Source organism: Chelon labrosus (genome assembly GCF_963514085.1).
Source record: "Chelon labrosus genome assembly, chromosome: 22".
In the NCBI taxonomy this organism is placed as follows: domain Eukaryota; kingdom Metazoa; phylum Chordata; class Actinopteri; order Mugiliformes; family Mugilidae; genus Chelon; species Chelon labrosus.
This window is the reverse complement of record NC_140355.1, coordinates 16,862,169-16,888,289: the sequence shown is the minus strand read 5'-3', so window position 1 is coordinate 16,888,289 and position 26,121 is coordinate 16,862,169. Positions and strand designations below refer to the sequence as shown.

The 26,121-nt window shown below is 44.2% G+C and overlaps 1 protein-coding gene across 1 annotated transcript; it reads left to right on the top strand.

Annotated features, from left to right (window-relative positions):
* Positions 1-639: 639 nt before the first annotated feature.
* Positions 640-26,121, top strand: loxhd1a (lipoxygenase homology PLAT domains 1a; the record flags this gene model as incomplete). The annotated part of the gene is made up of 42 exons (XM_084572052.1): positions 640-1,423; positions 3,449-3,563; positions 4,177-4,188; positions 5,609-5,689; positions 6,922-7,106; positions 7,829-7,927; positions 8,110-8,258; positions 8,350-8,473; positions 8,606-8,856; positions 8,934-9,069; positions 9,178-9,338; positions 9,437-9,523; positions 10,391-10,526; positions 10,631-10,785; positions 10,877-11,037; positions 11,859-11,935; positions 12,017-12,213; positions 12,297-12,489; positions 12,629-12,789; positions 12,874-13,210; positions 13,375-13,526; positions 13,873-14,006; positions 14,268-14,416; positions 14,488-14,592; positions 14,674-14,802; positions 14,906-15,073; positions 15,172-15,353; positions 15,458-15,574; positions 16,787-16,949; positions 17,199-17,353; positions 17,466-17,675; positions 18,553-18,682; positions 18,811-19,019; positions 19,162-19,347; positions 19,875-20,002; positions 20,101-20,218; positions 22,056-22,233; positions 24,336-24,521; positions 24,676-24,846; positions 24,967-25,105; positions 25,391-25,546; positions 25,641-26,121. The coding sequence occupies exons 1-42, from the start codon at positions 703-705 to the stop codon at positions 26,119-26,121; spliced, it is 7,284 nt and encodes a 2,427-aa protein (XP_084428178.1). The 5' UTR covers positions 640-702.

Here is a 26,121-nt window from a genome sequence, read left to right as displayed (position 1 = left end):
GGGTGGTTGGTGTCTATCCACTCATCTAACGTGCTACAAGAAATCCAAACTTCCCAAAATGTAAAACATTCCCCTTAGTTTAAAAGCTGTGCTGAATAAAACAAATCATTGCTGCTTGAATTACGAGGTACAGTGAGTTTGTTGGCAGTCACGGTGTCTTTTACGCAAGACCTGTGACTGAGGTTTAGACACATTGTTACACTCTATACTGGAATAAACAAAGACAAGCAGTTGTAAGGAAGTGTGTGTGTTTGTGTGTGTGCCTGTGTGTATGTGTGTGTCTGTCTATCTGTCTGTGGCTGCAGGTAAAAGCGAGACGGCCCCGGCCCGTAAAGCGATCCTGACACCATGAATAATGGAGGGTGCCGTGGCAGAGAGGATAAGTTCTCTGTGCAAGGCTCCTTTTTCACAGGGCTTTCTCCCGCTGGTCACGTGAGTGCTGAGGTGACAGTAATTTTTCATGAGTAGTTTGTGTGTGAGTTGTATGGCCATATACTGCCCAGGTACTAGACGTCCAGGCGGCTGTCCCTCCCTCTGTGGCTCCTGAGTCAGTGCATTTACAGTGGCTCACACCCAGGCTGCACTGAAACCCATGATCCAAGAAACTCTCTGCAGCCAAGGGTCAAATGAATTGTCTTACACCATTAGAAACTCAAGGCAGCACTTACGAAACTAAAGGCCAGGGAAGTGGATGAATAAAATATGCCGTCGAAACAGAAAAAATCCGCAGCTTCTGAAGAAACCGAAGAGGTCGATGACGAAGTGGAGGAATCTGAGCCAAAGTTAAAGGAGAGGCGCAACGGTGTGACCCATGGTGACACCGCAAAAAGAGAGAGGAGTCGGAAGAAACATAAGAGCGTAGAGAGCTCTGAGAATCAGGACGCTCCAGAGAGAGAGAGGACTAAAAAAGAGGGTGAAAAGGTAAAAGAGAAAAAGAAGAAAAAGAAACCGGGTGATGATGCTGGTGTTGTGATTGAAAGGAAAGATGGTGAGGGTGAGCAGAACAATAATGACCCTAATCCCAAAAAGGAGAAATCAGGGAAGCTCAAAGAGGAAGTGACTGAGGGTGTCAAGGAGGAAAAGAAGAAAAAGAAGAAGAAATCCTCCACAGAGAATCCGGAGGGAGAGGAGGAGATGGGGTCGAAGGATAAAAAGTCGAAAGACGGCAAGAAAAAGAAAAAGTCTCACGACGACGACGATGAGGAGGCTTTAATTGAGGAGCAGGAGGAGGAGGAGGACTCAAAGAAAAAGAAAAAGAAGAAGGGGAAGAAGGGATCTGCAGACAGTGATGATGATAAAAAGAAAAAGGGTAAAAAGTCCAAAATTAAACAGTTGGACTATGCAGCAATCTACCAGAACGAGCTGCTCAACTACCACACAGACTCCTCTGATGGATATGAAGATGAGTACTACAAAAAGAAAGGTAAGGGCACGGCGCTGGAGTGCAGACAGAGAACCTTCACATGCTGCTTTTTAAGTAAATCTCAGCTCCCTGACATTCAGCATATATACAATATACCTGTTGGAGTGTGCCAACTTCATCAAAGCTTTAAAACAGGCGTCCTCCAGGTCCCCCGAGCTATGAGCAGGAGTGCCACGGGGAATCCCTCTGTGATTGTTCTGTGTGAAAGCTCAGTTATGTTCCACGTGAATGGAGCCAAACAGAGGCTCGGGGGTAGACAGGTGCTGGGTGCCGTCCCAGTCCCAGGGGCTGGGAGCACCGTTGTGGCCAGAGACAGGGCTGGGAGCCAGGGGAGCTTTCCTAAAGCAGATCGGAGGCTCTCAAACAGGGCCTACCAAGTGTTTCAAGGAAAATCATGCATTAGGTTATGTCGTGTTTTGTTACCGGGGCTGTCAGAGACATTTTGTATTTGAAATCTCCAGATTATTCTGCTACTAAAAGAAGATATTAGTATTGGATATTAGTGACAAAAAGCTCATGCTGAGTCGAGTCAACACTGTAGATCAGTTACTGATGCTCACGAACAGCCCTGTGTGTAGAAAATAAGTTTATATCATGCGTATAGACAGTTAATGTTCATACTAAACGCATTTGCTGACAGCCTGTTTCATTTTAATCCATTTATATCAGCAAGCACAGGAGCACAAGACTACTTTTAACGGCTGCATACAAGCTCTTGCACAGATGCCACGTGTCCTTTATTGATATTATCATGCACCAAATTCGACAGCTCAAGACCCAGAAAGCAAACTTGGGGACCAGTTTTCCATAAAACACCAGTGAGTGTTGCTTGTTTAGCCTTAGCGACAGCAGTTCCCATCTGTGTGCACGTCTTTGTTGCCTCACCGGCCTCACAGTCAGGTCTCTGGCACCGCAAGGAGTTTATCAAGGCTCAGTTTTACCAGGCCGCTGTCTATCTGATTTTATCAGGTGTCTCCCTTTCTCTTTAATCTGGCTTTAAAAGCTTGACTCACTGTTAATTAGATATCCGTGTCCTCGCTGGATCAACTTTGGTCAAATTCTTCTTTACCAAGCCTCTTTTCCTCCTATCCACTTCTCCTGGATGTATATAGCTTTTTACTTTTGAGCATTTGTCTATTGCAGAGTTCATCCTTTATTCCCTGTTTATATATATATATATACGCTCCTTTAGGAAGTAAATCTGCAACTGTTGTACAATTAACACTCAACAATAGATATTCATATGTGGATATACAAGGAACCAAGTCTGCCAACGCTTAAAACAGAGCACTGCCAGACGCAAAAGTACCAACTGGACTTCTGTGTCTCTTTTTAAAAAATTCAATAGAGTTTTTACTCAAAGTCAAATACCTTCAAGTTCACAGTGTTACATAATCTCAGGACAGAGGAGTTTACAGTCACATACAGTAAAATGGTGGGACTATAGAGTTACCAACGTATAGGCTAAGCTGTTACTGAGTCACTGGCAACCAGCCGGCGCTGACTAATCTCCCTCTGAAGATTTAATGTTGTTGCTGTAGCTCAAACAAGCTGTATAGTGTGACTTTTAAAACCTGCTCCTGTGTCTGTGTGTATGTAAGGTCAGATGATCTAAAACATCATATTTTTAAGCAAAAAAAAAAATAAAAAATGTGACTTGATAATGACTGAATGAAAGTAAATTAGTCCCTTTTACCTTCTCGTCCGTTCGGTGGACTCGGTCAGCCAAAGAGACACATTTGTGAAATGCGATAGAGGTTTGGCGGGTGCATCGTGCCAGACATGGATTCGCTGCAGATTCGCCGCATTGAATTCCCTGGCAACTGCACCGTAGGAAACATAATGCTCCCTAATGTTTATAGATTATTGGACACTATCTGAGCATGTAACTTTGAGTTTGTCCTTTTGTCCAAGTTTCCAAGTTGTACATTCTTGAAATGTGTCTCTGATTGACATGAATTTTGGTTAAATATAACATATTCCTTCTCTTTCTAATCTCCTCTCTCTTCTTTTTTTTCCCCCCAGTATACGAGGTAGTCAGTGTCACCGGAGATGTAAAAGGAGCCGGGACAGACGCTAATATTTTTGTTACCCTTTACGGAGACTTTGGTGTCACACCCAAGGTTCACCTGGCGAGCAAGTGAGTTTAAAGCGGTCCACGTCATTCATATTGCTCACGTCATAGATGTTATGTTATAAATACGTTGTCTCTAAAGGTATGGACACACCAAACCGACATCACAAGAACGACCGGCAACGAAGGCTGACTGTTAACGTAGCGTATGCCGAGAACCAAAAGTTGCACTTGTACACACCACAAGACTACAACCAACAACCAGCTGGCACATAAATTACGTGCTTCTGTGGAAGGAAAATAAGTCATAGCATGTCAGCAGGTAGTAATAGTCTGTATTCGTAGTTCAAAAGCTGCTACTAGATTGGAGAGTAGGAAGATTGTATAGAGATAGATAGCAACTCCTGAATCATTTATTCATTCTAGATGACCAAGTTGTAATGAAAATATTAGTGTATTTCAATGCTCAGATTAGATGAGGCTAAAAAGCTGGGGCCGGTTTGGCCCATCAACTAGGGCCACAGATGCTCACCGACTGCTCAACGCTGGCAAGCGGCCAACCGTCGGCTTGGTGTGTCCTTTTTTATTGTATCAAGAGATGTAATCATGAAGCCGTGCGAGTTTACTACCTTTTCACTTGTTAACTCATAATCCTCTCTATTCTTCTCCGATCCTTCAGCACAGAAAAGAGGTATTTTCTAATTAATCTGCAAAAGGGCGGTTATGACTCCGTCCTTGTGTTGGGTTGTATTGTGGATATAGCGCTGTATGAGAGAAAATTCCTTTTCAACATCAGCCCGATGTCTGTAGAGAAAACGTGAATCACATCAATTTGGGCACCAGGAATCTCCCGGACCAATTAAAATGATGAACGCCGACTTCCTTGACATTAGAAAAACAGAGCATCTTTACAACATAAGGTTTGGTTTTGAAGCAGGAATCTCTCTCTTATACAGCTGCGTAAAGAGTCGGACACAGAATATCTGGAGTAAGGAGGAACTATGTGACATGGCCGGTCTTCTCTTCCATTTTGAGACAAATGAAAGAAGACCACGATGTCATTTCTGCGGATGATCAAATGACCCTCAGGGGATCTTAGCGGCAGCAGGCTCCCTTTATCTCGGCACACATTGATTGACAGATAGGGTTACCTGTGCAGCGTATAGGATATACAAACTTATTGTCAGCCACTCTGGACCATGTCACCCACACCTTGAGGAGGTCTCATTCATCCACTCTGATGAACCAACATGACTTGTATTCAGTATCTCTATGCTATGTGACTGTAGCGTTGCCCAGCTGATGAAACACCATACTCGGATCTTATAGTAAGCATAGTTAGGAGTTTCGCCTTACTCCAATATACATTAGGTCCTGCCTGTATTGTGTCATGAGCGGCTAAAACTATACAACATGATACAGGTAAGGGAGGGTTGCTTTGTCTCTAAGCACATTTGCCCGACTGAATAATGGAGGCAGATTGAAAACGCAACTCTTTGGAAATTCAGTGTAATTAAAAACACGTCCAAATTGCATGAATTCCAAAGTTTGCAGTGTGTTTGCTTTTTCGCATAATCAATGTCTCTCTTGCAGGCGACTCAACACGGAGAATGACGGCTCGCGATCATGTGCGCTAGACAGTGTTTCATTCCTGGCAGTTTACTGCAGCATATGACACTGTGCACTTTAATTATACGAGCCTTGGCATTGTCCGTGGTTTGAACATTACTGGGATAGCAAGAACAGATGGAGATGTGGGTCAGACACAAAGGCAGGTATTCTCCGTTAATGGAAAAGAGGGTGTCTGATTCGCTGTCCTTGGCGGAGGGGGTCTGATGTGCTCAGTTCGGCCAAGTTCAACTCTGTTAGGGGTATAGACGTATATGAGGAGGAGGAGGATAAGGGAGCGATGAAGTGGTCGTGTCTCTGGAAGGGTTTAGATTATACCACGGCCACAAGACCTCCAGGGTTCCCTAAGCTGGATCAGTCAGGAGATGCCATTTACTGTTCCTTTCAGTTGATTGGCTGATGTGTTTACCTTAACTAGAGAAATATATTCAATGCATCTTTCTCACATAATCTGACTTTTTTTTTTTCCCCTCAACTTACAGAAGCCGGACTGCATTTGAGAAGAATAAGACGGATGTTTTCCGTATCAAAACACAAAATGTGGGGCCTCTAAAGAAGCTGAGGTACCGTATCGTATAGCAAATTTAAGAAACCTCTACTGTGATCTGTGATGGCTTATGTATGATTACGCAGTATACAACACACCTCTAATACCCCCATGTTGTTTACATCACTGTATTAAATACCTTAAATGCACAGCTACAGGTCACTGACAACATCACGGCTCACACTGGATAACAGCAGCTCACACAGAGGATCCCATAGGAACATTTCTTTTCTTTTTTTTCCCAGCTGCACTGCTGGCCGTCAAAGGATTTCATCAAGCGAAAGTTAAGCCCCATCTGTTGCACGGAGTTACAGTCTTCCTCTAGAGGAGGCAGAGTTACATCAATTAAAAGACTTCACCAATGAAAAGAGGCATTTAAAAGTCATACGTTGCTAAAAGCAGAGATGCTGCAAAATGGCTTAGATGTTAAGAGCTATGCAAGTGCAAGAGTTTCTGTTGCTTTTTCCACAGTCTCAAAAATAGTCCGAGCGCTGCCAGAACTTCAGGGGACAGAGTTTTCTCAGCTGTCGTGGATCTATTGGCATGCAAGCTCAACATCTGTTTCCAACAACAGAGCAATCCTAAGACAAAGTTCATGTCCTCGTGTCCTCATGTTCAAGGTCAATAAACCTTAAATGTGAATAATTAGTCCTAAAAGCAACTGATTTTACACGTGAGATTCATGTCATGCTCCACCAAATATGTGGCATTACCGAAAGCTCTGGACAAAGCAAGTACTGTAAGTGAATCTTGATTTAGATTTGTTTTGTTAAACTATTACATAAGAACAAGAATGGTTCTACAGTGGTCCCTCTCTTGTTGACTTAAAGAGAGGAGTAAAAATGTCAAAATGTAAAATGTAAAAGCATAGTGTAAGCTGAGATGTTTCACCGTTAAGATTGGTCTGGCCTCCAAATTCACTAGATACCAAACTGATCAAGTATCTGTGGGATGATCCACAGAGGACCCTCCCCTCAAAGACCCCATCTAGCAACATTCTGTTGCCAGACACCACAGGACACCCTCAGAAGTCCCATGTCCATGTCTCTGATGAGTCACAAATGTTTGCAGGCACAAGGGAGACCTACTCAATATTAGACAGCTGGTCATAATGTTAAGCCCGTAATGCTCAGAGAAATCCAAGCAAATTTAAAAAAAAACAAAGGTATTCGTGCATCTGATGCGACAAGCTCATTTGTGATTACCCGCAGGGTGAATTCACGTCAAACTCTCTGTCGATTACCCCAGGATCGAGCACGACAACACAGGGATGAGCGCCAGCTGGTTCTTGGACCGGGTGGTGGTGACCGACATGAACCGACCCCATCTGCGCTTCTATTTCGCCTGCAACAACTGGCTGAGTCGGGAGGAGGCCGACAACCTGATTGTCAGGGACCTGCTGGGCAGCCTGAACCCCATGGACGTCCCAAAATGTAGGTCACTCCGGGGCAAACATGTAATACCGGGCAGGTTTAAAAAGGCTACGACAAAGTGACGACTGATTAAAGTTCCGAAAATCTCCTCCACATTTCAGAGAAAACACACGGATTAAAAATGGCACACAGTAGTATTAACATGTAGAAAAGCCAAGATAATACATGTCGTGACAGCTCTGAGCTAATCAGACTGAGCTCCTACACTAATACTGTCCTACTGTCTTCCCAATTTGCCATTAATGCTGAATATAAGATCCCTGTTGAAAAGCCAGTTCAAATTAACACTTTTTTTTTTTTTTTTTAAGTTGACACTGTTAGAACCATGACCAGATGTACACAACACGGTTTAATACCCAGCAGATCTTCCTAACCTTTCAGGGTGTAATTGAATTCCATTAGGGTGTAATCCTCAGGTAAACCAGCCCATGTGTCCTCCGTTGCAATGTGATCTAACATGCCAGCACCTGCGGTCAATCAAGCAGAGCGCCTCGAGGCCCAGGCTCGGGTAAAGACGAGAGGTCGCCGAGCTGTTAGGGAGGGGTCAGATCAACATCGCTGCAACAACACACACGATGTGATGAATATTTAACCTGGATTCTACCTCACTGTAGATTAGCAAAGGACCTTACTAAAGTCTAATCTAATTATGATTGCTTAGTGTTGCTAATTACTTTCCTGTATTCTTTTTTATTCTTGTTTCATGTCCTGTGTTTTTGCAGTGAACAAATATATAGTGAGCGTGTTCACCGCTGATATGAAGGGAAGTGGAACTGATGCCGACGTCTTTCTAAATATCTTTGGAGAGCATGGTGACACAGGTAGGGTCAGTCATCATCAGTTATTGCACAATGTTGTAAAAAATATAGAAAATAAAAAGATATTAACTGTGTCAACATCTGTTACATTAAGCCGTATTCTCTAAAAAATTACTGAATCCATGTCCTCGCTGTCCTGTCGATGCGTGATCCACATTCCCAAACTGTTGTGTTTATTATGAAAGGAGAGAGAAGGCTGGACAGTGACAAAGACAACTTTGAACGCGGGTCAGAGGACAAGTTTACAATAGAGGCTCCCAACCTGGGGAGGCTGAGGAAGATCACCATCGGCCACAACAACAGAGGCTCGTCGGCTGGATGGTTTCTAGACAAGGCCAGTGCAGCCGACGCATCCTCGCTTAACCTTTGCAGATGTGCGTTCGTGCGTAAACACACTCATGATCGTGTGTGATGTTTCTCCGCAGGTGGTGATAGACGACATGGGGAATAAGGAAGTGTATGAGTTCCCGGTTAATCGCTGGTTTGCCATGGATGAGGATGATGGCAAAATACAGAGAGATGTGTTGGTTGGATCCATGCAGCCAATGGGTGAGAAGGAAACAAACCATAACCAATAAATATACAGTACTTTCAGTGTATTTGTATTTTTAGTTTTGCTGTACAACCTACAAATTGATATGTCAGTGGCAGCATTTTATGAATTTTCCTGCATCTGCTCAGGAATCGTATACAATGTGCAAGTGATGACCGGAAATGTGAGAGGTGCGGGGACCAACTCTAAGATCCACATGGTCATGCACGGCTCCAAGGGCATAAAAAACAGCGGTAAAGTTTTCCTGGAGGGCGGTGCGTTCGAGCGCGGCCTCATTGACATTTTCAACGTGGAGATCTGCGAGCTGATCAGCCCGCTCAGCAGAGTCACCATCGGGCATGACAATGGCGCCGTCGGTGCCGGATGGTACTGTGAAAAGGTACTCTACGGTTTATGCTGGTTATACAACAATCTGCAAAGCAACATTCATCTGACAAGCACCCTCTTCTCTCCCAGGTGGTGATATACTGTCCGTTCACGGGCATTGAGCAAACATTTCCATGTGGGATGTGGCTGGATGAGGACGAGGGGGACGGACTGATTGAGAGGGAGCTTTATGAAATGGTCTCTCTCAGGCAGAAGAAACTGAAAAGTGGGTGGCTTCATTTACACATTCTGCAAAATGAAAAATAAACCAGTCCCATTTTATCAAACTATATACATAAACCTTAATATCACACTTACTCTTTTTCCACTCAAGAGTACCCATGGTCCCTGTGGATTTGGACATCAGATTTAAAGGGGGCAGGCACAGATGCCCAGGTGTTTCTGCAGATCTATGGAGAGAAGGGCAAGTCTGATGAGATCAAACTGGAAAACAACTCAGACAGTTTTGAACAGGGGCAGATTGATAAATTTGTGGTAAGCGATTGTGATCGTACGCTGTGAGATTAGCGCAGTTACAACGCTGTGTAAGAAATCTTATTTGTCGTTTTTTTTCGTTTTTGGGATCCCTGTAGATTGAAATGCCAGATATAGGAAGGCCGCAGAAACTACGGATCTGGCACGAGAAGAGACATCCGTTTGCTGGCTGGCATTTGGCAAAGGTGAAACTTGTTACTGTCTGTCTGATTTGTCAGTGTAAGCTGTTAATTCTGTTGTACAGTGTCACTTCAGAGCATTGGGGAAAGACGCTGAGTTAGAGTTTAATCTTACAGAGGAGACTACGAGTAAATCATGCTGCTGCAGCAATGTTTAGAGGGTGTTTCTTTAATAGCCCTGAATCCTGGTCCTGTTTAGTGTAAAATATACACAATCAAGCATAACATAATGACCACTGACAGGAGAAGTAAATAACATTGGCCATCTTGTGACGATACAATGCTCTGCTGGGAAACTTATGGACCTGGCATTCATTGGTGTGGATGTTAGTTGGACATGTATCACCCACCTAGACCAGACCAGGCACCCCCACCCCATAGCATCCCCAGCAGGATGCAGCCTGACACAGACACACACACAAAAATGGTTTAGGAACAACTCAAAAAACATGAAGAACAGCACAAAGTGTTGACCTGGCCTCCAAATTCACTAGATCCCAAACTGGTCAAGTATCTGTGGGATGATCCACAGAGGCCCCTCCCCTCAACTCATAGGACCAAAATGCCCCCACTAACAACATTTTGTTGCCAGACACCACAGGACACCCTCAGAAGGCCCATGTCCATTCTCTGATGAGTCACAACTGTTTTGGAGGCACAAGGGAGACCTACACAATATTAGGAAGGTGGTCATAATGTTACCACTGACATTGGGAGGGTGTTGGTGCACTGAAGTTAGCACTGAAGCTCGCAAACTGCTTGCAAACATTTCTCGGAAAAGGTGTTTTTTCGTCTTTGCTGCAGCCTTTATTTCTCTAAAGGAGAATCATCAAAGATGTGTATGGTGACAGGTGAGGCTATGACTTTCTGCAGGTCACTTTGCTCAAGACGCTAACCATGGAGAAATATTCTTTCGAATGTGGTCGGTGGCTGGACATCAACGAAGATGACAACGAGATTGTCAGAGAGCTTCCAGCCACAGGAGCTCTCATAGACGACCCTCTGCCCTGTAAGAAACACAACGAAGGCACACAGATAAATTGTCAGTGTAGATATTCAACTCCACGCAATACTCGCATAGTCTTACAGCGATCGTGTGTGTTCCTTCATCAGTGATAAAGTATCGTGTTACCATCTGCACTGGCAACGTCAGCGGCAGTGGCACCGACGCCACCGTCTTCCTCAATATCTTCGGTGACCTGGGCGACACGGGGGAGCGACTCATGATCACGAGCAAAAACAATGTCAATAAATTTGAATCGGGAAACGTGAGTGCATTTGAAAATAAGAATGATTTAGGAAAATGCAAAATGCAAGGATTTTCACTCAGTTGTCTCTCCCTCTCTCCCACCATACTAGCATGATGAGTTTCTCATTGAGGCTGTGACCTTGGGCCAGGTGCGCAGGGTCCGTGTGGGTCACGACGGCCGGGGTGGAGGCTGTGGTTGGTTCCTTGATAAGGTGCTGGTCAGGGAGGAGGGCCAGCCAGAGTCTATGGCCACCGAGTTCCCCTGTGACAGGCAAGGCAAAACTGTACACATGACTTAAAGTAGCAGTCCAGTCCTTATTCACAATTCATGTAGCTTCATAATTAGCTTAAAGACATGAGAGTAATATTAATTTTCTGGGCAAGAACAAAGTGTCTCTTCTCTTTAATTGGGTAACCATTTTCTATGTTTTATTCACAGAAGTAACATATCAGTTTTAATAACCAATTTACATAATATCTTTCCTCTGAACCCCGCTGGACCCCAAGCCAGACTTGCAAAATTGTCCCAAGAGCTCTGAAACCTTCTTAAGCGCTGTAAATTGGCTGCACTTACGTTCCCTAGGTCTCCAGTGGCCTGTGTTTAAGTAGTTAGGCAGCTGATGGATGAGTTTGCCATTACAAATGGACACTAAATGCATGCAGCCACCCAGTTCTCTGCCTCTGTAACTGGAGCCAAACCACAAGGCTAAGGCACAGTGTTAGGTCTGGAAAGAGGCTCTTCCTGTCTGTCTGTATGTCTGTCTGTCCGTCTTGTTAACTGCTGAAACAATATAAAACAGGGAGATACTTTGTTTTGTTTTATACTTTATATTAATCCAGGTTCTTTGCAGGTGTGAAATACATATCATTTTATATTTTTTTATTCATTTCAGTGTTATTATATCTGCTTTATTTCTTTTTCTCTTTGCACAATTTAATCTGTTTAAATTTCTGGCTCCTCTCCAGCGTCAGGTTCTTGAATTGTCGAAATTCCTCATCATAGTAAATAACCTTTAATCAGGATGGTTGATCTCTTTCTGTTTTTACTGCTACAGATTTACATTTGCCCCATTTCATTGTTTTTTTCTTCAGGTGGTTGGACCGTAACGAGGACGATGGACAGATTGTCCGTGAGTTAGTTCCAGCCGGAGATGGCCTGCGTCTCTTTAGTGAGTACATTAAGAACGCTTTGAAGTAAGGGTTTTTCATGCACACAAATAAATGAAGTACCTGATTTCACTCCTCCTCAGACGTCGGCTACCACGTAGCGATCAAAACAGGCAGTGTGAACGGGGCCAGCTCGGACTCCAAGGTGTTTGTCAAGCTGTACGGGGAAAAGGCGGACACCAACAAGATGATACTGGCGGTCTCTGACAACGACCTCAGGAACTACTTTGAGACAGCACGCACTGACATCTTCACCATCGACACCTTTGACATCGGACAGGCGAGCACTTAAACACACGTATATACTTCACAGACAACACCTATTCGTTTTTTGTAATTGCATTTTTTTATCTGTGCTTGCAGATCAACCGCCTCCTGATCGGCCACACCAATGAGGGCCTGCGGGCTGGATGGTTTCTGGACAGCGTGCAGATCACTGTGCCAGTTCATGGGAAGCAGTATATGTTCCCGAGCGACCGCTGGCTCTGCAAGGACGAGGCCGACGGGAAAGTGGAGGTGGAGATCTATCCCAGCGAGATCTTGGAAATTGAACAATGTAAATGACAAAAACACGACAAAGTCCTGCAAAGTCACAGTCTATTGTTTAAAACATAGTTAAAGTGATTATGATTTGACCTTTCTCTACTTCTAGTCTTTCCTCTTGCCACAGTGCCGTCATTCCTTCTCTTTTACAGTGATCAATTATGAAGTAACAGTGGTCACGGGTGATGTGCGAGCAGGTGGAACAAATGCCAACGTCTTCTGTCAGATCTATGGAGACGAAGGAAAAACCGAAGTCCTCGCTTTAAAAAGTCGCTCCAACAACTTTGAACGTGGCACCACTGAGATCTTCAAGGTCCGTATTAAGCCCTGCGTTGTGTCAACTTCTGCCAGACAGTAAAGTTTCCGGTGTGACCGTTGCTTCCTCCCTGCATCCCAGATCGAAGCTCTCGACGTTGGCAAGATCTACAAGATTCGCATATACCATGACGGGAAGGGGATCGGAGACGGCTGGTACCTGGAGACGGTGGACATCAAGCGCCTGACGATGGCCATGGTGCAGGTCGAGGTGAAGAAAGAGGAGCCGGCCAAAAAAGACAAGAAGAAGGATAAGAAAAAGAAGAAGAAGGAAGAAGAGGAGGAGGTGGAGCTAGTTGAGGAGCTGCAGGAAGTGGTGGAGACGTTTCATTTTCCTTGTGACCGCTGGCTGGCCAGGGATGAAGAAGATGGACAGATTGTGGTTGAGCTGCTGACTGAGGACAATGAAGACCTGGAGAGTAAGCAGAGCATGAGTGTAATGTGTTGACCCACTGATATCTGCCTCCAAAGGCTGCGGGGCATTCTTCCAATTGTGACATTCGGAATAAATAATAAATAAAGGCAAATGCCATCGTGTGCTTTGTTGTAATGTCACTGTTCTGTTTTGTTTTTTTCCTTTCAGTCAACTCTTATGAGGTCCATGTGTTCACTGGGACGATGTGGGGGGCGGGGACGGATGCCAAAGTGTACATCAACATCTACGGGGAGACGGGCGACACCGGGGAACGGCATCTCAGAAAGTCCAACAACCTAAACAAATTTGAGAAGGGCAAGGTAAACACTGAAACTCTGAGCTGAATCTGGTTTAATCCTAATTTAAACATTCGCGTGTTAAAGCAATAGCACTTTGAAAATGTTTTTTTCTTTCCAAGAGCTTAAAGAGAAGCATAAACATAGGAGTAATAACTACCTTTACCCTGTAAAAAGTGGCATCTCTTCTTGGCAACAGTGGCGACACACCTCCAGGAAACCACTGCATTCAGCCAAAATTTTCCTGCAAGATCTCAAGAGCCTTCGAGGTTAAATAGAGAACAAATAAATAAGTAATGAGGTTCTCATGGACAGCTAACCCTTGACATTTCTTGGCCTTTTTATGTGTGTGTGTGTGTGGGTGACTTAGGAAGATGTTTTCGACATCACGGCGGTCGACCTGGGGATCCTGAAGAAGCTTAGGATCCGACACGACAACACCCAGGCCAGCGCTGGGTGGTTTTTGGACAGAGTGGAGATTGTAGACAACAAAGACGACACCACGTAAGTCACAAACGTGAGCGGGGATCCATCAGCTCTCTATGCATCTAACTGCAAAACCTAATTATTTGATAGACATTTACACTTTGCTCAGTGTCTTCACAACACAGCATCCTCTTATCTAACCTGTGCACATAAAATGTCTGTAGAGCTCCACTGTGTGGCGTGAAACGGTACTCTGATTTTGCCAGGTTGGTCTTGGTGACAGGATAACTTAACAGACATAGATTAGATTAGTTGTACTAAGCATATGTTGCGTTTCAGGTACTTTTTTCCTTGTAAACGCTGGCTGGCTGTCGATGAAGACGACGGGCAGCTCGCCAGGGAGCTGGTTCCTGTGGACGAGGCCTTCATGAAGAAGGGGGATGATGACGAGGAGGACGAGGAGGCTACGCTTGGTCTGGAACAGAAAGGTGAGAACAACTTGTTTATCTTAAAGTGGTCTTACGTTAACTCACCCATCTATTGTCTTCTCTTATTGTAGCCATGTCAACAACATACACGGTGATGATAAAAACAGGTGACAAGAAGTATGGAGGAACAGATGCTAATGTCTTTATGACCCTGTATGGCACCAAGGATGACACAGGTAAGACCTTTTTGCTTTGTAATGTCTGTCTGCATGCGTCTTTAAATGATTAATAATTACTGTGTGTTCTGTGCATCTCAGGGATAATTAACCTGAAGGCTTCAAAGACCCATAAGAACAAGTTTGAGCGGGGAATGATCGATGAGTTCACTGTGGAAGCTGTGGACATCGGACCCTTGAAAAAGCTGCGTATTGGACACGACAACTGTGGTACGTTAAGACGGAGCACCCGGGCTGCGTTGTGCATAATTTCACAATTTGCTCAGAATACATCCACACGTGTGATCACCGTCATTTTGTGTTACTCTTTAAGGAGGAGGCTCTGCGGGCTGGTTCCTCGACTGGGTGGAGATCGATGCGCCGTCTCTGGGACAGAAACTCCGCTTCCCCTGCGGACGTTGGCTGGATAAAGGCGAGGATGACGGGGCCATTGTCAGGGATCTTTTCCCTAATCCTCTTCAGACAGAGTTTTACACACCATGTAAATCACATAATTACTACATCACACTTATTTATTTTATATTTGTCTTTTCATGCACTGAATTAATTATGATACATATATATATATTTGTTCTATAGATGTACCATATGAGATAAAAATCTTCACAAGTGACGTGTTTGGAGCTGGCACAGATGCAGATGTCTTCATTGTCCTGTATGGGAGAGATGCAGTGTGCACCACGCAGAAGAGTCTGTGCGTCAACGCAAGGGAAAGGAGGATGTACTTCGAGAGAGGAGCTGAGGACATGTTTATTGTGGAGGTACAGTAACACTGTGAAGTCACACATGAATAGAAAATGTGGTTTAAGGTAACAACTGCGTGTCTGCATCTGTAGTGGCGAATGCATTCCACTTTTCTGTGCAGCTAGAAGATGTCGGGGATGTGATTGAGAAGATCCGTATCGGCCACGACAACCGCGGGGTGAACCCAGGCTGGCATCTGGACAGAGTGGAGATCCGGCGTCTGCTCAGGAAGGGAAAGGTACCGTTTATTTCATAAAGTTAGAGATCTGAAGTACACACAGTCCAGAAAACAATTTACAGTATTACACTGATAAAATATTACTGACACCTTGTGTGCAAGTAGGCAATGATTGTGACAATGCGATTTATTCTTGATAGATAAAGCATATATCTTCTCAAAACCTTATTGATCCATCTCTTCCAAACCTGTAACAGATGTGTATAAATAGGAATAAAAAGTGTCTGAAAATAAAATGATTCCAACTTTATGGGCGACAGTGTACTTTGAAGGTACTTAAATACATCCCAATGCATCTCATTTGTAAGGTGACCATACGTCAAATCTTAACCTGTATCTAGCTAAAACTGTTAAGAGTTAGAGTACGATATTTACCTGCAAATTGCATTGAAGTAGGACACAGGTCTCAAACATATGGCCTGCGGACCAAAACCAGCCCACCCGAGGGTCTAATCTGGCCTGCAGCATGAATTTGCAAAGTGTGAAAATTAAAGAGAAGGGTTAGCCTAACCCTTACCCTAACCGTCGACCTAACCCTAACCCCAACCCCAACCCTAACTGTTAGCCCTACTTTGGCCAATGTTTTAATCAGAGAAGTGGACAGGGCACAACACTGAGACCCAGGACTAAACAGCACACAGCAATGTGCCCAAATTGCACTTATTTTTCTTAAGAATTTAAATTTTATTAAATGTAAACATTCTCCTAGTTTACTTGTTCTTCTTTGCACTAAAACAAATGGAAAAAAATCTTGAGTTGTTGTTACTTATAGGTTACTATGCTATTATCTTACTGGTCCAGCCTGCTTGAGGTCAAGTTGGGCTGCATGTGGCCCCCAAACTAAAATGAGTTTGACACCGCTGAAGCAGAAGTATAAAAAAAATACTTTTACCAGTGGATAGATAATTGACACCACATAATATAGACACCTCAAAAACCCCACAGACTGATATGATGTATCTCAGTATTTCTAAATAAAATCTCAAAACATTCCTAATACTTGATGTTGAGGACCAAATTTTTATTTGCCTGGATCTCACTCACATCTTCTGGTAACCAGACAACTCTATTTTTGGTCAGTAGGTGGAGATGTTCTCTTCACAGACAGATGAGAGGACTCCCAGCACTTTTGGATCTCACAAACCTTATTCGCCTGTGAGACACAAACTCACAGATTCAATTAGAAGAATTAAATTGCCTCTCTCTTTGCAGGGTTCAGAGACTGTCATCTTCCCTTGTGAGTGCTGGCTCGCCAAGTCTGAGGATGACGGAGAAACAGTGAGAGAGCTGGTTCCCTCTGACATCATCACCGAGAAACTTTCACGAGATGGAAGTCTGAAAGTGACCGAAATCGAGGTGGAGGACGCCCTAGAGAGTATGCTCACAATATTATTATTCACACAACCATGCATAAATGTTTGAAACATTTTTCTCCTTTTAGTTTGCTTCCTTTTTCTGCCTTTCTGGGCATTAATGTGGAAACTAGTAACCGTTTCCAGAGTCTGTGTTATGACAGCAGCATCAAACAATGATGGAAAATAGTTTTTCTTTTCTCTCCATTTTCTGGAATTGCCGCAAACCAATTCCATTTGCGCTCTCCCTGTGATCAATCTCCCCACTGCAGCTCACACATACAAAGTGTCAGTGATGACAGGTGATGTGCAAGGAGCTGGCACCGATGCCAACGTCTTCCTCACAATTTACGGTGACCAGGGGGACACTGGGGAGAGAAAACTGAGCAAGTCGGAGACAAATAGCAACAAGTTTGAGCGAGGAGCCGTAAGAAGCTGTATTTTTTTTCCTATTGTCTCATATATTATTTAAAGTGAACATATCTTTAAGATGCTTACTTTATTCAATGAACGTTTTTTTTTTTTTTTAAATCTCCCAGGTGGATAAGTTCACCATAGAGGCAGTCGACCTAGGTCAGGTTTTCAAAATAAAAATCCGCCACGACAACAGTCTGATGAGCGCCGACTGGTACTTGGACCAGGTGGAGGTGGTTGACGTCGATACAGAGGAGGTCTTCCTCTTCTTATGTGAACGCTGGCTCTCCAGGAAGAGGGAGGACAGACGCATTGAGAGAGTCTTCTATGTCAAGGTAACATAAATGACCTCAAAAAGTGTTAATGTGAAACGAAATGCCTTTAAATACGTGCAAAATGATGAAAAAACTAAAGTCAGGCAGTAAAAAAAAATAAAAATACACATTCATTGCCGTGCTGTTATCCAAAAAAAGAAATTTTTTAGCTTGTGAATGCGCTACATGGCAAATCTCGGGATGCTCATGGAGGTATTAAAGTTTGTACCAAACGGGATCAATAACTCATCAAGTCATTTCACTCAAAACTACAAATGTCAACTTCATCGTAACACAAATTTAATGGCAATCTATCTCATAAATAGAGGTTCAGTCTGGATCACAATTGTGAAACAACTTAAAAACGTTGCTATCAGTGATACCATGCACAGACCTCATACTGAAAGATCTAAAAAAATGTTTTAAAGGGAGCGCCTAAGAGGGAAGTGCATTATATTTGACAATAAATATGTTTAAAAAAACAGTATAAAGAAGAATAAAAGTTGTAAGACCTCTTACAAATTGGAAAGCAAGCAAGAATTAAAGTGTCACTTCACCAAAATGAACCTGATAGCACATACTTGACTTTGAGGTTTTGAATGAAAGTAAATGGATGTTTTTGCAGTTATTTCAAGATGTTAAAATTTTGACCTGAACACGAAATACATGAAATATCATGGCATCAGTTTCTATCTGTAATTATATACTTGCCCTAACACCACTAGCGATATATTTGCTTTTTGCAATTTGGACGACTTCCCCGTTTAACTACAATTATCTCAATGTTTTATTTTGTATATTGTTGCTAGAGTAACTAAAGTTAATGAATATGTGTTGCACTGACAGCCCAAAGCTTGCAAAGAAATCCGCAAGACTGATGGTGTTGTATTTCTTTCAGGGTTATGAAGGAGTTAGAGAAAGCATAAACAGTAAAAAGAACTCTGCCTTGACACTGAAGAGCGTTGACAATAACATGAACAAAAAGAACAAGAAGAAACAGGAGGAGGAAGAAGAAACTGAGCTCCCGAGTAAGAAATATATAAACACTTCAGCGTGCTTGATTCATTCACCGCTCTGCGTTTTTGATTACATAATCTCATGCTCAGATGAATAAATAAGTGCTGTTCCCTTTCCTTTCCTTTCCTTTCCTTTGCAGCCATACCATACCACATTACCATCTGCACCGGACTGGACCGGGATGCAGGCACCACCAGCAGGGCTTACGTGATCATCGTCGGCGCCAATCACACCCAGACGGAGAGGCTGTGGCTGGACCTGCCGGACGAGAAGAGGGGCTTTGAGGCCGACTCTCTGGAGAGCTTCGAGTCTCACGGTTCAGATGTGGGGGAGATCAAAAAGGTTGAGGTGAGTGAGGGGTGAAGCTTTTAAAGTTTCACTGAGAACGGTGCACTTTCATGCATCCACACACACACACACACACACACACAAGCACACAGAAAAATACACCCACGTTGCCTGAAGTGATTGTTTCTCTCCTTCCCTGCAGCTCGGTCACGATGGGGCCACTCCGGAGAGCTGCTGGCTGGTTGATGAGCTGGCTGTTGCTGTGCCAACCAAAGGGGTCAAATATATCTTCGCTTGCAAGTGCTGGCTGGCCAAAGATCGAGGAGACGGGTTGACTGCTAGAATATTCAATGTGCTGGACGCAGAGGCCATTTCTATCTCCCAGAAGGTATTTAAATGTGGCTGACGCAAGCCATGTGGCGGAGGAATTACATCACAGTTAGATTAAATGGCCTCAGCTGACTGATGATAATGCTTCCATTTGTGCTGCACTTCCATGACTAAACGTGAATGATTTCCAACCAATGGAATGACTTGCAAAGACCCTTAATACAAATACAAATTGATTCAGTCACGTTAGATTTATTCATAAATTCTTGCCTCAGATTGTGAGAAAGTGTTTGACACCATTAGATTGGATTATGCTCATGAACGTATTGGATCTCAAGACATCTTCTTATCTCTTTCTTCAGGCAAGTATGCTACATCATTATTAATTAAAACCTCTAGCTTCTTTTCGCTAGTCATTCCTCATGTCCTGCTCTGCATCGCTGTAAAAACATGCTCACCAAATACATTTGCTACCGACCTTCTACTCGCTAAATGTGTCCATTAGCTCCAAGCCGGATTTACAACTAATACTGCTCCTGAGAGATGTTTGTGTTGAGTTAAAATGTGTAATCTTTTCGTTGGCAGGTTATTTACGAGGTGACGGTGGTGACGGGAGACGTTCAGAACGCCGGAACAGACACCCTCATCTTCATGTCTGTGTTTGGGGCCAACGGCAGCACGGAGGAGATGCTGCTGCAGAAGAACGAGGACAGGTAGCTGAATGATCTCACGTGTGAAGCGTGCAACCAAAGGGTAGATTTAAATACACTTGTGGTTATAAACTCTTGTTGTTTATGGGGGTAAATAACAGGTTTGAGCGCGGTCAGGAGGACACTTTCAACATGGAGATCGATGACATCGCCCCGCTGAGGAAAATGAGGCTTCGCATCGATGGTTCCGGCAGCCGACCCGACTGGTTTCTTGACCAGGTCAGCTCCTCGTACACAACGTAGCACTAAAGCAGGCAGACATATAGATTCAGGATTTTATTAGCAAATTTAGCTTTAGAATCAGCAATCAAGCACTGTATTTTCTATTCTTGTCAAGGGCTTAATGGTTCTACAAAAGGCAACCACATATCTCATCCATAAAACATGAAAAAACACAGACGGTATAAAAAGCAGAACAATAATTGCTAGCTTCTTCCAAAATCAATAGTACAAAGCAGTCACAGGTTGTGGAGCTTTTTCTTTTTTCTTTTTTGTTATCCTGGCGCTGTATGCTGTAGGTCACAGGATCATTCAATCTATTATATCACACAGACAAATACACACACGCATCTATCTCTGCCAGGAGGATGGTCAATGATTCACCCACCCACAAACACACACACACACACACACACACACACACACACACACACACACACACACACACACACACACACAGCGGGTCCCAGATTTCCTGGAGAGAACATATTGAACATATTTTATTCACCATGCACACACTCACACAGAGAACATTACATCTTATATATGCTTTAAAGATATAATATCACCGTATATTCCTGCAATATAATCAACTACACCGATCAGCCACAACATTAAAACCACTTAAGTAAGTAAATTGACCATCTTGTGATAATGCAACGTTCTGCTGGGAAGCTTTTAGACCTGGCATTCGTTTGTGTGGATGTTACTTAGACATGTAGCACCCACCTAGACCAGACCAGTCACCCCCACCCCATAGCAATAACACTCCTTGATGGCAGCAGCCATCCCCAGCAGGATGCAGCCTGACACAGACACACACACAAGAATGCTTTAGGAACAACTCAAAAAAAACATGAAAAACAGCACAAGGTGTTGACCTGACCTCCAAATGATGATCCACAGAGACCCCTCCTCTCAACCCATAGGACCCAAAGGCCCCCACTAACAACATTGTGTTGCCAGACACCACAGGACACCCTCAGAAGGGAGACCTACACAATATTAGGCAGGTAGTCATAATGTTATTCCTGATCGGTGTTTATTCCTGCGGTATAATCAACTATATCAACCATACCATACCATATTATAATAATAATACATATTAGACATGTTTTTCTAATATAGTCACTGCTCACCTCCAAATTTAGGCTGAAGTCTCGCGCTTTGATAGAATACAGCACATTTCTTATGCAAGTGTCTTCTCCAGTAAAGACACCACGCCTGCAGAGTAGCAGCGCAGTCAGGAACAATACCGAGCCCTGTCCTTCCGTGCCTGGGAGTCGGCGACTGTGAAGATTTCCTTGACCTGCACAGGGCCTTGTGTGTTCAGCATCACAAGCAGACGTGCTGCCTTTATAGCTTGCCGGGTCTGGTGTATTGAAATGGATGGCACAGTGCGCTAGGAGAACTGCCAGCATAGTAATGTGCCCAAATAAATATGCAGAACTGGGGAGATAGTGGAAGAGCGGCAGCCTGAGTCGAGCCTCTGCGTAGCGGAGAAGGGTTTCCCCGGGACGAGTGACCAGGCACCATGAGAGAGGTTTATATGCACCAGCAACGCATTATCTATCCGTCCACAATGTGACTATGTGCTGTAGCATGTGAGTCAACATTTATTGATATCTGAAGAGGAGGTTTCTAATGGGGGAGGCACAGTTGCGTGGTGGTTAGCACTGATGCCTCTCACCGGCCGACTGTGGCTGTTTTTTACAATACGTCAAAGTTCAGTTTGTAGTAAGTTTGAAAGAGTTTCACGCTTTTTATTCTAACTTTTGCTTCTTATCTTGATTAAGTGTAACTGTACGTTTGAAAAGCCAACTCTCTGTGCATCCAGGTGATCATGCGTAACCTGACAACAGAGGAGGTGTCCGTGTTCACTTATGAGGAGTGGCTGTCCAGGACGCGCGGGCCCAAGAGGACCATGATCTGCGAGATGGCTGCCGTGGTGGACGAGGAGGTGATGGTTGAGCTCACCACCTACATCATCCAGGTCAAGACTAGTGATATTGCAGGTAAGTCCTCGACTCGTGCAGAGGGTGAGCCCAAGATTTGCAGCAACCTGTTGTTGCGAGAGTTGCACGGTTATGGCCGTGCATTGTCGATGCGTTAAGATCTTTTTTTACTAACTTTTTTGTGGATTGTGATCACCAAAAGATCTACCTTTTATGGGACATTATTTAGTAATCCACCATCACAAAGTAAAGATTAAATGACGATTTTTGTTAAGCATACGTTTGTTTTTCAGCTTTCTCTTGCGTCTCTTCTGAAGCCGCTGATCTAAAGGGCTAAATACGAAACCAAATAAAGTCAAGTCCACTTATCAAGGATTACCTGTGTTATCCATTCGTCGCGCCTTTCATCTCTGGGTCAGTGTCAGGTCAGATCCAGGGATGATTACTTGAGCAGAGCGGCTCCTCTTTCATCAGAAACATCCTCCAGCTCTTCCTGTGGGACCCTGAAGGACTCTGTGGGCAGCAGACGCAGACATTTCATCCGTCAAGTGTCACATCATCTCGTAGCTGTTGGTTTTCAAAAAGACACATCTGACAATATCCTGCAGATGGCCTACATAACCGCTTTGAGCACTCGCGGCTGGCTTAATATTGAGGAAGCCTATGATCGGTGAACGTCTCAGCCCATAATGCGAGTCCGAGTACCTTGTAGAAACTATTCTATGCGTGTCACAACATGCTTTCAATCATACAAAGCTCAAGGCTGTGTCAGATACTTAGCTTTTATAGATGCTCGTCCTCGTTTGACCTGTCCTTGTGCGGCGGTTTGTGTTTTCCAGGAAGAGCGAAGGTTGAATCATTCATGTCTGACTCCCATATCATAAAGAAAGAAACCCTCTTCCTAAGCCCTCCACACTGCTGCTGCATCTTTTCCTTATGCTGTAATTTCCACATCTCAGTTGTGCTGCTGATCAATACGATAAGTGTGGCGAGAAGTCTGAACCGACTTCAAAGGAGGGCTCTCTGCCCCTTGCAGTTACTGGAAGCTAAGACGTGGCTCTGCACCAACGCAGAGGCTCCGGGAGGAATAATGAGCTGATAGAAACACACACACATACGTTACATATGCTGTGATGCACATGTAGATAATGGCCTCCTGTGGGATCTCACAAGATGATGCATGTATTGTGTGAAGAGGCACTGAAAATCAAGTACGTGCATGAGTATACACCAATCAGGGATAACATTATGACCACCTTATATATTCCGTAGGTCTCCCTTGTGCATCTAAAACAGTTGTGACTCATAAGGGAATGGACATGGACCTTCTGAGGGTGTCCTGTGGTGTCTGGTACAGAATGTTGTTAGCGGGGGGACTTTGGGTCCTACGGTTTGAGGGGAGGGACCTAAAACATTGTTGTGTGTGTGCCTGTGTCAGGCTGCATCCTGCTGGGGATGGCTGCTGCCATCAAAGAGTGTCATTGCTATGGGGTGGGGGTGTCTGGTCTGGTCTAGGTGGGTGGTACATGTCTAAGTAACATCCACACCAATGAATGAATGCCAGGTGCAAAAGTTTCCCAGCAGAACACTGAATTGACACAAGATGGTCAATGTTATTTACTTCTCCTGTATATGAAGGAAAAGAAAGGAAAGGAAAACAATAATTTAAAGGTAACAGCAACATAAAACACAACTCTTAAAAGCCCCTTCATAAGAATCTAGCGCCATAAACTTTCTTCATTCTTTCTGAGTTTGCAGACAGTTTTAAACAAGGACACTGAAAACATGCTGCAGTCTGAGTGAGGGTTGCTTTCACATTCTCTCAGTATCTAACCGACTGTAATGAAATATTAAAGCGCGGGGGGATTAGAGATGTGCCATCTGAGTCAGAGGACTCAGCCTTCCCTGCTCCTCTGTGTACTCCACAGTTGTTGGTTGTTTTGTCTCTTTGCAGTCTCAGTATTTACTGGGAATGGATTTTAGATGTTCAACAAGTTTGTGCTTATGTATTGTAATGAGCATTGTCTAAAACTGTTCACAGAAGAATTAAAGACATTTTATACTGAATGATTTCATTTAGTATATGCCAATCTCCACAGTTCCAACAATCTTTGCTTGACAGGACATTTGTCTAAATCGCCAACTCTCTCCTGTCTCCTCAGCTGCAGGCACTGATGCAAATGTCTGGATCATCGTTTTTGGAGAGAACGGAGACACGGGGACGCTGGCGCTGAAAGAGTGCAACAAGTCCAACAAGTTTGAACGCAAGCAGGTGGACACGTTTCGCTTCTCTGATATCCTCAGCCTGGGAGACCTCTCTAAAGTCCGAGTGTGGCACGACAACTCAGGTCAGCTCATCACAATACACGTTGGGCTACATGACAACGACAACTTAAAGCAAAATCATAGTCTCTCTGGAAAGCTGAAGCAAAAATTCAGATTTTCACTCTTCCTGCATCACTTTCACTTACTGTCTCTTTCCCCCGATCTCATTACACCCAGGTCCCGCTCCAGGATGGCACTTGGAGTACATTGATGTGAAGGACGAGCTCATGGACAAAACATTTCGTTTCCCTTGCGACCGCTGGCTCGCCAAGAATGATGATGATGGACAGATAATGAGGGAGCTGGCCTGCGCTAACAATGACTACCTAGACCTCAACGAGAAGACCAGTAAGGCCCAGATGTTCCCTTTTATTTTCGCTTCAAGGAATCTCACTTGTGTTTATGTTCGTTGTGGAAATGATGCCGAGACATTTTACCGCCTCTGTGTCTGTGTTTCTTATCCAAAAGAGTATGAAATTTGTATCACAACCGGAGACACGGATGAAGCCGAAACCAAAGAAAATGCGTGGATCGTACTCGAGGGAAGGAAGGGTCGATCAAAAGAATTTGTAATGGAGAACTCTTCAAAGAAGAAGAGGTTCTTGCGGTAGGTACTTGCTGAAAGATTAACTCGCTCAGCAGCAACTTGTTTGCATGGAAAGGCTCAGAGAGGAATGTGCTTTCTCTACCCTCCAGTTCTCCCTTCGCACTCATTATGATAATCCCAGCAGCACCAAGTACTTGAGCCCAGACCGACACGGCACTTCAGTATCGTGTCATTAAAGCGTCGTGTTAAAAATTCATTCTGACACAGTACAAAAGAATTTGAATGAGGTCTGTGAGCCAGTTTAAGAGAACAGAGACTCACTCCAACATGATTTTCTCTTCTCAGGGGAAATGTCGACAGGTTTGAGTTTTCATCCAAGAACCTAGGGGACATCGCTGGTATCTGCTTGGGTCACACACCCAAGGATGGAAAGAAAGTAAAGGGGGAGGTTTACTGGCATGTGGAGGAGGTTGTTGTGACTGAAAGAGAACTGGGAAACAAGTAAGACACCAGCTACCTATCAGTGATTCATAGGAGTCACCTTATTTTTCCATATAGATCAGATTCTATTCTTCTGTTATTCTCTCAACTCCAGATACGTCTTCAGCTGCAACGCCCTCATCCCTCTGTCTCCGAAGAGAGACGACTTCCTGACCTTCGAGTGCACAAAGTCCATCGAGAGCTTCGCCAGCAAAGCTCGCAGCCTGGTGCCGGTCAAATACGAGATCATCGTCATCACAGGCGACGAGAAGGGAGCGGGCACGGACGCCAACGTTTTCATCACCGTCTACGGCACCAACGGGGACTCGGGCCGCCGGCAGATGCGGCAGAGGTTCCGCAACCTCTTCGAGCGCGAGCAGACGGACCGCTTCTTGATGGAAATGCTGGACATGGGAGAGCTGCAGAAAGTCAGAGTGGAGCATGACAACTCCGGTCTCAGCCCCGGCTGGCTGCTGGACCGCGTGGAAGTCACCAACACGGCCAACGGCGTCACCACCATCTTTCTCTGTGGGAAGTGGCTGGACACGAAAAGGGCCGACGGGAAGATCGCCAGGGTCCTCTACCCTAAATACTGA